This window comes from Mastomys coucha, unplaced genomic scaffold, assembly GCF_008632895.1.
Source record: "Mastomys coucha isolate ucsf_1 unplaced genomic scaffold, UCSF_Mcou_1 pScaffold19, whole genome shotgun sequence".
Classification (NCBI taxonomy): Eukaryota; Metazoa; Chordata; class Mammalia; order Rodentia; family Muridae; genus Mastomys; species Mastomys coucha.
Window position 1 is genome coordinate 14,824,472 of NW_022196901.1, and position 13,282 is coordinate 14,837,753.

Consider the following 13,282-nt stretch of genomic DNA (forward strand, 5'->3'; position numbering starts at 1 on the left):
TGAGAGAAGAAATAAAAACTACCTATGATTCCCACTGCACTACTTCATAGCAAACTTGTCTTTCTCTTTTGGAACAGATACTCTGTTCACCAACTTGGCTTTGAAGGAAATTGCTTCATTACTTTTCTCCTGCTAAAGGACACAAAGCATTTTAAATAGTGGTAAAATTCTAAAATCAAACAGGTATAGCTTGTCTGCTTAGTTTATGTATAATGGACAGGGAATCATCTCATTTCTTAGGGCCTCACTTAAGTTCAAGGTAAATAGATGCCAAGAGTCCTGACCGGATCTCTAGAGTTTCCACTGATATAGTCATGCTATATTATTATGAATATTATCATTAACCTTTGTAATCACACTATGTGGAAGTCATTCTGATGCACATGTGAATCAAGAGCTCATAGGCAGAATGCTTATTAAAGTGTCCAATTCTGTAAATTGTACTAGTGGTCTTGCCAAGAATTATATTTAAGGTGGTTGTAGTTGCTTTAAAAGAATATGTTCCTTTTAAGACAAAAATCTTATCATGTTGCCCATACTGGTCTTGAACTCATCGTCTCGAGGAGTCCTCTACCTCAGCTGTCTAATGGCAGAGACAATCAAGGCACATAACCAAGGCATGCCCAGTTGATGGTTGTGTCAACGACTAGTCATTCTAACTGAATCAAATTAAGCATATAAAGAAGAGGCAATTTGTACTGGCTGGTTTTGTGTGTCAACTTGACACAGGCTGGAGTTATCACAGAGAAGGGAGTTCCAGTCCTGACTTCCTCTGGAGATTAACAGCAAGATGGAAGTAAGCTGAATAAACCCTTTCCTCCCCAATTTGCTCCTTGGTCATGATGTTTGTGCAGGAATAGAAACCCTGACTAAGACACAATTCAAAGTCAGATTTATTTCCCCAGGAACTGTGCCACTAAGCATATGTCATACTGTGAGAGGTTTATTTGTACTTTGAGATTCTAGGTTCTCTTAATACTGGTAATGTGTAAAGGCATTTCATTTTTAGTAGAATAATAGTTTGGAATTGTTCTTGAAAACCATTAATGTTTACATTTTTTTCTGAAGACATGGTGCTTTTTTTTTCTCAAAGGCTCATTTTTTAAGTTGTATATAGATTTGTATGAACTTATTATAGAGTCATTTCAGTGGCTTAGCTCCACAGTTGTTCAGCTGATCTGTCACTATTGGTCTAGGTTTTTCTTTTTTCTTTTTTTTAATTACATATTTTCTTTATTTCAAATGTTATCCCCTTTCCTTGTTTGCCCTCCAGAATCCCCCTATCCCATCTCCTCCCCACCCCACTCACCACCCCAACAACTCCCAATTCCCCTTCCTGGCATTCCCTACACTGGGGCATAGAGCATTCACAGAACTAAGGGCCTCTCTTCCCATTGATGTCTCACAAGGCCATCCTCTTCTACATATGCGTCTAGAGCCATGAGTCCCCTCATATGTACTCTTTGGCTTGTGGTTTAGTCCCTGGAGCTTTGGGAGTACTGGTTAGTTCATATTGTTGATCCTCCTATGGGGCTGCAAACCCCTTCAGCTCCTTGGGTCCTTTCTCTAGCTCCTCCATTGGGGCCCTGTGCTTTAGCATCCACACTGTATTTGTCAGGCACTGTTAGAGCTTCTCAGGAGACAGCTATATCAGGCTCCTGTCAGCAAGCACTTGTTAGCATCCACAATAGTGTTTGGGTTTGGTAATTGTATATGGGATGGATCCCCAGGTGGGGCAGTCTCAGGATGGCCTTTCCTTCAGTCTCTGTATCTTCTCCCATGGGTATTTTTCCCCCTTCTAAGAAGGACTGAAGTGTGTACACTTTGGTCTTCCCTCTTCTTCATGTGGTCTGTGAATTTTATCTTGGATATTCAGAGTTTCTGGGCTAATATCCACTTATCAGTGAATGCATACCATGCGTGTTCTTTTGTGATTGGGTTACCTCACTCAGAATGATATTTTCTAGTTCCATCCATTGCCTATGACTTTCATGAATTCATTGTTTTTAATAGCTTAGTAAATTGTATAAATTTAACACATTTTCTGTATCCATTCCTCTGTTAAATAACATCTGGGTTCTTTCTATCTTTTGGCTATTATAAATAAGGCTGCTATGAACATAGCGTAGCATGTGTCCTTATTATGTGTTGGAACATCTTCTGGGTATATGCCCACGAGTGGTATACCCAGAAGATGCTCCAGTATGTAATAAGGTCTAGGTTTTTCATAAGTAATATAATAAAATTTCTGGTTTGGTGTGATATGTTCTTCTCTGTGAATTATATATCTCTAGTGTAGTAAGTTTACAGACTATTTTGTTACCTTTTGCAAGCTGGTATTTTTCTAATAATGATATTCTTAACACCTTAACTACATACAATTCCACATCTGTAAGCTCACATCTATGAGCATTTAAACTCACATATAATTTCATAAGATGAACTGTAGCAAAAGGTTATTACTATATAATTTACAATCATACCATACCAATAGATTTAATTATTTAATAATGTAAATTCATCAAGATCTATTATTTATTATTTTAGCCTGTCTATGCATTTATTTCTAATTACTAAGAAGTAATTTGCCTATGAATATCATAACTTAAAAATACACAGAAAATATACTGAAGCCTGATTTGTTTTTCCTAGAATTGTATATATCTAAGAGCATCAATGATAGTAGACACCATGTAAAATTATATTGTTCATTGAGATAGGTTAGAGCTATTTTCTATTTTGGCATTACATCTACTTGATAAATATTTATATTGAAATTTCCAGGAAGGTATAATGATGTGCTATCCATTAAGAATGTTGAAGTAGAAGGTCATTGAGTACATACACCTACTATTTTTGGTTGCTCCTCCATATGTAAAGTTTTGATTTAGTTAAAATGCTGCAAATCAAAATTAATCCTCAACATTATATATGTCATCTTCTCAGACTTCTGTTTAGAGCCTCACATATAGAAGAAACACTTAACAAAGTAAACTTTTTCTGAATTATCTGAGTATATGTGAGCAAGAACAGCAGCATGAATGGCATGGTTGCTCTTCACCACATCCTCCCAATTCATCCCGGTATGGAGATTCATCACTATTAAAACCAATGCAGTTTTATAGTTTATAAAGCTCTTCCCCATATACACCAACTTTATCTTAAACAACAACCTGTGGTACCGTGGTGGGCTCGCTGCTGCAGCCTGGAGCTCTCTTTCCCTGCTACTGAGGCCTGCGGGCAGGAAGCATTAGTCAAGAAGAAGGCAATGTATAAATGACGTATTTTATTATAGGAAAGAGTAAATAGGCTGGTCAAGTAGAGAGAAGGAAAGGAGAGGAAGGAGAAGGGAAGGGAAGGAGAGAGATAAAAAGGAAAGAAAAGAAAGCAAGAAGGCAAGAGAACAAAGAGCAGGAAAAAGAGGAAGAAGGCAAGAGAGGAACAAAGAAGGCAAGAGCAAGAGAGAGAGAGACTAAGAGCGAGAGAGTGAGGCTGGGGCAAACTGCCCCTTATATAGGGTGTAGCTATCTGTCTTTTGGGGTGAGGCATGCATGGCTGTGGTCAGATGACTAGGGGTAGGGTCCAGCTAGAATGCTGGGAGCTTGGAGCATTGTCTGCCTGATAGAGCACACATCTCCTGCAGGGGCAGCTGTGAGGGGTTGTGACTGAAACAGGAGCCAAAGACTCATGATATAGCCAAGTTCCTTCCACTCCCTGCAAGCAGAAACTGCCCACTGAGGCTCCGGGGCTCAAGACCAATTACTCTACTGAGCCTAAGTTGCCTGAACAGACCACTGCCCCAAACTGCCCTGCAGTTCCCCGTTTTTGTTTTTTAAGAGAGGGGTGTCATCAGAATAACTGTCTACTACTATGTTATGATAAGTATAGGGGCCCTGGAGTGATTGTGTCATTTGTGAAATTTTGGGTGGGGTGGAAGTATCAGAAGAAATCATATAGGACAGAGGAGTAACACAATTAAGCCAGAGGATGAGGAATGTAGGCAAGGTAAGAGGTTATAGAATCAATTGTTCCATGGATAATACAGTTTGAGGGTAAAAGCATCAGTTTTGAACAGCAATTAATTAATTCTAGATAGACATTATGTTTCCCTTACTATCACCTAACTTCCCCCAAGTTCAGCAGCCTTTTGGCTTTGGCAAGAGAGTTTATCTGTAGCTGGAAGGTCCCAAGTCTATTGTCTGTGGGGTTCAGCGCGTGTCTAGGGAGCTTTCAGTCAGATGAGTTATCTGGAGGAAGGCTGCTGGATTGTCTTCAGGTCCCAGGAGACGGCGTTGTCTCTGGTGGGTCTGTAGCTGCAGACACTGTCCTCCATCGTGGGGGTCAACCTGTAGGACAGTTATGACAAACGAGCAGGACCCTAGCAGAAAGTGTCTGCAATGGTTTGTTTGGGAGCACAGCATGGATAGAAAGCAAGGTTTTGTGAGGGATTTAGTCCTGGAAGAAATCTTTAAAGTCTGCTTCATGTGACTGAGGACAAAAATTATGTCTGTGGGACAGGCAGTAACAAGTTTGTCCGTGAAAGGAAACCGGTTGTTAATTAAGGATTGAATGACGGTAGTCAGCATAGTTGATTTGACCTGTGGAAGTAGATTAGGTGATTTAAGAAATCTTAAGCAATTTGAAAACTTTTTCTACATACATCGCTGATGTTAGGGAAAAAAAAATAAACGTTTAAATGAAGAAGCAAGAAAATTTTTGGTTGAAAGTCGAAATTTAGCTATTTCTATAGGGGGCGCAAGTGAGCAAAACCGCCAGTGCAGCAGTTTTGGCGGGCCAAGATGGGTGGGGTGAGCTTGCTCCACCATGGGGTGTTCTCCCTGTCTTTTTCTTTTTCTTGAAAAGCAGGGGTTGAAGTTTAACTTTGAAAAAAAAGTTTAAAGCTTAAGGGTTGAGTGACAGGTTTTTAGCCAAAGCTGTAGCCTGTTAGCCAGTGTGAGCATGCTGCAAATTAGCTGGCAGGTAGAAGCCACAGCTCAGAGGTGACACTGAGGTCTAGGGGAGGAGCAAAGAGTAGACACAAAGTGGAGGCGGAGCCAAGGAGTCTGCATTGGTAACCTGAATTTCCAAGGGAGGGAGGGAGGAGAGAGAGAGAAAGGAATGCCCAGTTTTTTGAACTAGGTCACTACCGGTTTAGTTCCAATGTGTTTTAACTGGTTCTGGCTCCAGCCGATGTTGTAGATAAGACATTTATTATATCTGCTTACCTAACATCCCTAGGGCCTTACTGTCTATGCAGAGTACAGAGAGAAGATGGGTTGAAGGAAGGGCTCCACCTTTACATTTAAGTTACCTAGAGAAATTGAGCCAGTGGAAACATTTACATAATTATATTAAAAAAGAATTATTATATTGGCTAAAGCAGAGGCTAAATAATGTACAGGATGGGGATCTGAAAAATCAATAGCTGATGAGTCCAAAAAGCCGAAGCTTCAAAACAAGGAGTTTTGAATCCCAGTTCGGAGAGATCTGTGGGCCGGACATTAAAAGTCTGAAGAATGTGAAGCATACTGTCTACATGTAACAGGTGCAGCCATATGGGCACCCACTCAACAAACCCTGAGCTATATGTTCTTCTCTCTCCTCCTTTCTCCCACTTTTGATTCCCTGAGCCCCAAGCTTGTGGATCAGTCATACCCACATTCAGGGTGGGTCCCTTTAGTTGTTCACCTGCCAATTACCCCACCCTGATCTGTGAGTCATCTTTGAGTCTTGTCAACTCCTTTGCGTTGACAGTCAAGTTTAATTGTCACCAGGTCCCTCTTCTGAAATCAAAGTAGAACAGACATTTTGTCTGCCATGGCTGCTCACTCCCACCTCACACCTCTTGTGGGGGAATGGGAGGAGCTCAGCCAATTGCAACCCTGCTGGGTGAGTTCCCTGGACTTGAGCAAATCAACGGGGCTGAGCAGAGTTTGAACTTCATTCTCTCGGAGGCAGTTTGTGTTCAGATTCTCCTTATCAAAGAAAGCAGCTACCACAGAGCATGTAGTGGTACATGCCTGCAGTCCCCTAACCTATGGAGATAGGTGGCTGTGTTCACTTTCTCTTCTGTCTCCTCACAGGGTTGGGTCATCACAGTGCTTACATAGTTGATGTCTAAGTTGGTCTTCCATAGCAGGTTATTAAGCATCTTATAAGATAAAAAATTTAGGGTGGTCATCATGGTTTCTCAACATGCAAAGGAATGCTTGGGTACATAGTCAATATCAACAGAGACTTTAATAACTGTGTACAGGAGTACAACAATTACTCAGTTAACTACGCACACCAACATGTATAGGAAATTGTTGGCTAAAATTTGAAAATGATTCTCAAACTAACACCTATGTTCTTTACCAATCACATTTCTGAGCATTTTAGATAAAATAATTTCTCTTGAACATGCAAAGGCAAACATATAATTGCCTTATTTAACAGACATTTAAACGCATGCCTGCTACATGCCAACTTCTTATTATAGAAATAAGTATGATTTTAAGAGGTGAAAATTGGGTGTGGATATGATCCAAGCACATTATATGCATATATGAATATTAAATAACATTTTAAAATAAGTGTGTTCTGGGCTTCACACAAACAAAAATATAAATAAGGTTTTGTTTCTTACTGAAATCTTATAGTGAGGAGGAAGGAGAGTTATCCCATAGCTCAGACACCGGGGCTTTAAAAGGGCAGTGATAATCTAAAGGATAGTGAAAGGAGTGGCTCACTTTCTGCAGCTAAGGGAACCATGGACATGGCAAGGGGGCAGCTCTAGGCAGGACAATAGCCAGAGTCCCCCTCAAGAGAAAAACAAAGCATCCTTTACAGATTGATGTGCAATTCGAAAATAAGAACAAACCCAGAGATTGCCTTTAATCTTAATGATTAACATTCACTTTTAAAAGGCTTAAACAGATTTGAAGACTTAGTATGTATGAACTTGGCTTAAAATGATTTGAAATTAGTTATATGTCATCCAAAAACAGTGCATAAAGTTCTAACTTGAAAGCTTAACGCATGAAATCACTCAAAGATGCTAATTAACATAAGCCTTTATCTTATACATTAAAGCACAGAAAAATGGAAATAAAGATGTGTAATATGTGCTTATAAAACCATATATGTGTAATATGTGAATTGGTGGATAAATAGAATACAAATTGATACAATTTTGATTCTTTAAAAACTATGCACATGTAGGAGAAAGATTTGAACATAGAATGTTTGGCTATCTGTTACAGACAACTACTACGGTACCCCAAAGCCTCCAGCTGAACCAGCTCCATTATTAAATGTAACAGACCAGATACTTCCTGGAGCTACTCCAAGTGCTGAGGGGAAGCGGAAGAGAAATAAGTCCGTGACCAACATGGAGAAAGCAAGCATAGAGCCTCCAGAGGAGGAAGAGGAAGAAAGGCCTGTGGTCAATGGAAATGGCGTAGCCATAACACCAGGTCAGTCTTTCATAGTCTTTAAAAGATAAGCAGTTTTTTTGTCATATTTTTTATATTTTTAAGACTTATTTCCCTGTGTTTTTTATGGTATGTGCACATGTGTGTGTACATGCATGTGTGCATATGTTTGAGTGTGCTTGTGTGTACATGGGTGAAACATACAATTACTCATGTTTGCCTGTATGGAGATCCTTGGTCAATATTGATGATTTTCTTTAGGGCTCATCACCTTGTTTTTTTTAGATGAGATCTTTCACTTAATTTAAAGGTCAGTGATTTGGCTAGCCTTGCTGGTCAGAGAGCCCTACCAAACTTGCCAGTCTCTGGTACCCCAAGTATGGAGGTTGCAAGTTCATGCTACCATGCCCAGCTTTTACATGGATGCCGGGCATCCCAACTCAGGTCCTTCTGCTTCAATAGCAACCGGTTTACTTACTTAGCCATTTTCTAGTATTTTATAATATAAAGATTATTGTTCTAAGTTTGAGTATGTGTGTGTATGTGTGTGTTCATGAACATTCAGATACATATGCGCAATTATTTTTACAAAGAGAAACTTGTGATATCACACAGAATAGAAAAGACATGATTCTTTATTACTGTTATTTTCTTGAGGTACAAGGAATATATATGCAAGCCCTCATACAGTGCTAGGCAAGGACTCCTCCAGTAAGCTACATTCTTACCCCTTAAAATATAATTCCCATACTCAAGTTATTAGTTCTAATTTTGGAGTGTTTATTCAAATATCCTAAATTTGTGTAGAAAAAATTGTTTGCTAAAGTTTAGAAGCATCCAAATTAGGCTTATTGCTTATAAGCCTAAAGAATGTAAATTTACCCTTAGTTCTATCCTGAGCTCTGCTTTATTCATCTCCCCAGTCCTTCTTAATACAATCGAGTTGACAGCCAAGCCATCCCTACAACATCTCTCTTTAAATGCTTCAAGTTCTTAGGCTCTGTGTTTTACTCAGTTGCACTGCCTTGACTGTAATTTTCCATTCTCATTTTATATTACTCAGTATCTTTAACGACAGCATTTTCTAAATTTAAATCTATACTGTTACTGTTTCTTTGTTTAGTTTGTTGTTTGTTTGGCATATTTGTTTGGTTTTTGAGCAGATATCACTATGTAGCCCAGACTGGTCTGGAACTCACTGTGGGTGCCTGAGAGCTTCAAAGCCCGAGGGCACCTGTCTCAACTGCCTGGTGCTAGGGTTACAGGCATGGGTCACTACGCCTGACTCTATCTTCCAGCCTTTTATAAAATAAAGAGAAGTACACAGAAGTCTTAGTTAAAATACATACTTTGAAAATTCCAAAGTAAATAGGTGGTTACTAGGCAAATAGATGTCATTCTTTTCCGTTGTTAGATTCTTCAGAAAAGGGATTTGCTGTAAGCTTTAGTAGTTGGATTTCTTAGACTTCTTTTCCCACATATGTTACCTGCTAGAGTGATTCACTATTATCTGCTAGCTTCCTCTCACCAGCTATGAGTAAGCCCAGTGCAAAGAATTAGAAATGCACATAGATTTTAAAGGCAGTTCAGGCTCTCTGTTAATACACACACACAATGCCCGGAGGAGCAGTCCATGAGAGCTTCCCAACAAAGGGAATACAGTATGTGGGCACAGAGATGCCTTTTCCAGGCTCCCAAGCTGGCAATTAGTGCAGATGAACTGCATCTCCCAGAGAGCAAACAGAGTGTCCCTTATGTGATCTCTGAGTGTCCTCAGCAATGATCTCAGTTCACCGTTGGGGATCTGCATCCCAGTGCTGTGGTGTTTGGCAAGCTGGCTGTACATGCACCATCAGTCCTGGTGCTGTGAATGAGACCCTGTCAGTCTCTGAAGAATAATGTCCTCCGTAGTGAATCTCTCTGTTTTCCTGTGAATAATGCCCCACTCTGAAACTGCCACAGTGCCTTTCCCCTGCTTATTTTTATGTGAGTTCACAGAGGCTGTGGTTTGTGTATGCACTCAGATCTTTCTCTGTTTTTTCCCCTTTGTTTTGGTTTCCTGACATGACTTAATTTTATGGTTTGTTCCCAAATGCTACACTTAGTTTTCTCTCCCTGTTGTCTGGAGGGGCTGAGGGAGGGAAATGGGTAAAATCTAGGACAATACTAAACTATAAAGGACATTTAGAAAAGATATTCTATCTTTAAAAGATTACACGGAAGTTCAAGCTCGCCTAAGATAAATTCTTTAGGTATCCAGATGTGGTCACAAATTAGCAAGAGGACCACTGCAGACTGGGTTCTGAACCACAGTAGTGAGCGCACACATATTGGAAGCATGTAGTGACCTTCAGAAGCATCCTCTTATACCAGCGCAGACTCACTCTTCACTCAAGGTGAAAGCCACGCCTGTATGAGGCCTCTTCTGGCACTCACATGGATTCGGGGTTTTCAGGAACTTTCTTCAGCTTCTGTGAAGTGCTTCTGGACTTCTCAGAGGGGCAGTGTGGGGAGAGGGGGCAGGGGTTGATGCAGTTTGTATGTAAGAGAGATGTGACACATAAGTGGAGATTGCAAACACGAGCCAGCAGAACACTCAGAGTTGCTCAGAGTCTAAACCGTTCACAAACCACGGGCACCTGCTCTCTCCACACTGGTGTTTACCTGTCTGCCTGGGTTTCTTGTGCTTACTGACTCTTGGAGTGACTCCCAGATGCTTTGTCATCAACAGTGGCTCTACACACTCATAGCTGAGTGCTGACACTTCTCTCAGAAGAGGGGCTTGGTAGATAAGGCTTGCCTAAGCAATGGCCCCATGGTTCCCAAGGCATGGTAAGAACACCATGCCTTGTTCTTACTTTTCTTCTTGTCCTCATCAAAAAATACCTCAATTCAATTTTAACCTTAAAGAGCAGCACTCCATATTAGCAAAATGAAGACTGAATGAAGCATCTCTGTCTCTGTCTCCACCCCTTTGAGACATCGTGGGCTGTGGTCATATTTCAAATAATACTGTTCTGACTTTCCCCAAACTTTTAAAGGCAAGCTGTGCTACAAATGAAAATGTTGTCTTATTTCATGTCCTGCTATGGCTCTTGGATATTTCCAATATATGTATTTATTGTTATCACCTCAAAGTTTGTTGAGGATTCAGGGGACTTGTTCCTGAATGATAAATGTCTTTAAGATTCATTCCATTCCTAAAATCACAAAGCACAGGCAACTTCACATCCATGAGGACTATTATTCCCATTATCCCATTCTACCTTTATTAAAGTATTGAAGATGAAATTGTATAGAAGGAATACATTTATTAATTAAGACAGCTTTCCTCCCCTGTTAATGGAACATAATTTCCTCTATTAACATTCTCCAGTGATTCTTCTCCACTCACTTTTTTATATTACAGAGATACCTTTCCTTGTCATTTTCCATTCATAAACTTTGAATATTCTATTTTCATAATTTCTACCCTATTCTAGTATTATATACAATATATCAATTGTGGACTTTAGATATAGATGTGATATAATTTTAAAGCATTAAGTCTACTTTTTAGTAATCCACATTTCCCTGGCCTTCTAAGTAGATGAGATGCAATTTGCTTTTAAATAATAAGAAACCATTTCTTTACACAACTAGGAGTTCATATTTCCTCACCTAATGCATGATTTTTTTAAAAAATCAGAAACACTAAACTATGAAATTAACTTATCCCTGTTCTAGCATGTCACAGTTTGTGTTACTATCCTAACCTCAAATACAGGGAAACATCTGTCACCAGCTCCAAAGTATTGATTTTCCTAATAACAGATACATCATCCTCCCTCCCACACCCTTACATAACACACATACCCTCATATAATACACACACTTTTACATACATACATATATACATACATAAATACATATATACATACATACTGTCACATGCATACATACAAGCCTATACAAATACACTTATAGAGACACATGAACATATTACACACGTGTACACTCACAGACCCTTATATATACATACATAGACATTCACACATACACACAAGCACACATGTGTGCACATGCCCCCCACAAAGCCTAAGGATCAGTACTCTATTACCTCATATTTTGAAGAATTCATAATACTTCTTTTAGGGCTCAGAACTATTTCTGAAAAATTCAAACATTAAAACCTACTAGCTAGATATTAGTACTCAATGTGCATAGGAAAGTTCCTGAGGGATTGGCAACAATAACATCATCACTGACAGGACCCCTATAGAACTGAGACCAGCAATGAGGGCTTTTTTTTTTTTTTGCTGTTTTTCATTTTCTTGGTTATGTGCATATTTTCCCACATCAAAAAGGCAATTTTAACAAAGACCCAACAAAGAAAGAGAACTTCAGACCAATTTCCCTAATGAATTTGCAAAATGATGAATGAACGATGTAAAAATACTCAATAAAATTCTCAAAAAGAGAATCCAAGAACACATCAAAATGATCATCCATCATGATCAAGTAGGCTTCATCCAGGAATGGTTCAATATACAGAAATCCATCAATGTAATCCACTATATAAACAAATTCAAAGAAAAAAAACCATATGATCATCTCATTAGATGCTGAGAAAGCATTTAACAATATCCAGTACCTCTTCATGATAAAAGTCTTAGAAAGATCAGGAATTCAAGGCCCATACCTAAACACAGAAAAAGCAATATACAGCAAACCAGTAGCCAACATCAAACTAAATGGAGAGAAACTTAAAAAAAATCCCATAAAATTAGAGACTAGACAAAGCTGCCCACTTTCTCCCTACCTATTCAAAATAATACTTGAAGTCCTAGCCAGAGCAATTAGACAACAAAGGGATATCAAAGGGATACAAATTGGAAAGGAAGAAGTCAAAAGATCACTATTTGCAGATGATATGATAATATACATAAGTGACCCCAAAAATTCCACTGGAGAGCTCCTAAAGCTGATAAACAAGTTCAGCAGAATAGCAGGATATAAAATTAACTCAAACAAATCAGTGGCCTTCCTCTACACAAAGGATAAACAGGCTGAGAAAGAAATTAAGGAAACAACACCCTTCACAATAGTCACAAATAATATAAGATAACTTGGTGTAACTCTAACTAAGCAAATGAAAGATCTGTATGACAAATACTTCATGTCTCTGAAGAAAGAAATCGAAGATCTCAGAAGATGGAAAGATCTCCCATGCTCACGAATTGGCAGGATTAATAAAGTAAAAATGGCCATCTTGCCAAAAGCAATATACAGATTCAATGCAATCCCCATCAAAATTCCAACTCAATTCTTCACAGACTTAGAGAAATTTGCAAATTCATCTGGAATAACAAAAAACCTAGGATAGCAAAAACTTTTCTCAACAATGAAAGAACTTCTGGTAGAATCACCATCCCTGACCTAAACCTGTACTACAGAGCAATTGTGATTAAAAACTACATGGTATTGATACAGTGACAGGCAGGTATATCAATGGAATAGATTTGTAGACCCAGAAATGAACCCACACACCTATGGTCAATCTTTGACCAAGGATCTAAAACCATCCAGTGGAAAATAGACAGCATTTCCAACAAATAGTGCTGGCTCAACTGGTGGTTAGCATGTAGAAGAATGCAAATTGATCCATTCTTATCTCCTTGTACAAAGCTCAAGTACAAGTGGATCAAGGACATCCACATAAAACCAGATATACTGGAACTAATAGAAAAGAAAATGGAGAAGAGCTTTCGAGCCCAAGGGCTCAGGGGAAATTTTCCTGAACAGATTATGAACACCAATAGCTTATGCTCAAAGATCAAGAATTGACCAATGGGACCTCTTAAAGTTGTAAAGCTTCTGTAAGACAA

The 13,282-nt window shown here is 39.1% G+C and overlaps 1 protein-coding gene across 13 annotated transcripts in view; it reads left to right on the plus strand.

Moving 5' to 3' along the window:
• Magi2 (membrane associated guanylate kinase, WW and PDZ domain containing 2) overlaps positions 1 to 13,282 on the plus strand; it is a 1,461,753-nt gene that overhangs the window by 944,016 nt on the left and 504,455 nt on the right. For all 13 annotated transcript variants that reach the window (XM_031380053.1, XM_031380052.1, XM_031380051.1 and 10 more), the window contains one exon: positions 7,245 to 7,457. In XM_031380053.1, the coding sequence (XP_031235913.1) occupies positions 7,245 to 7,457 (213 nt within the window). The remainder of the gene's footprint in view (positions 1 to 7,244; positions 7,458 to 13,282) is intronic.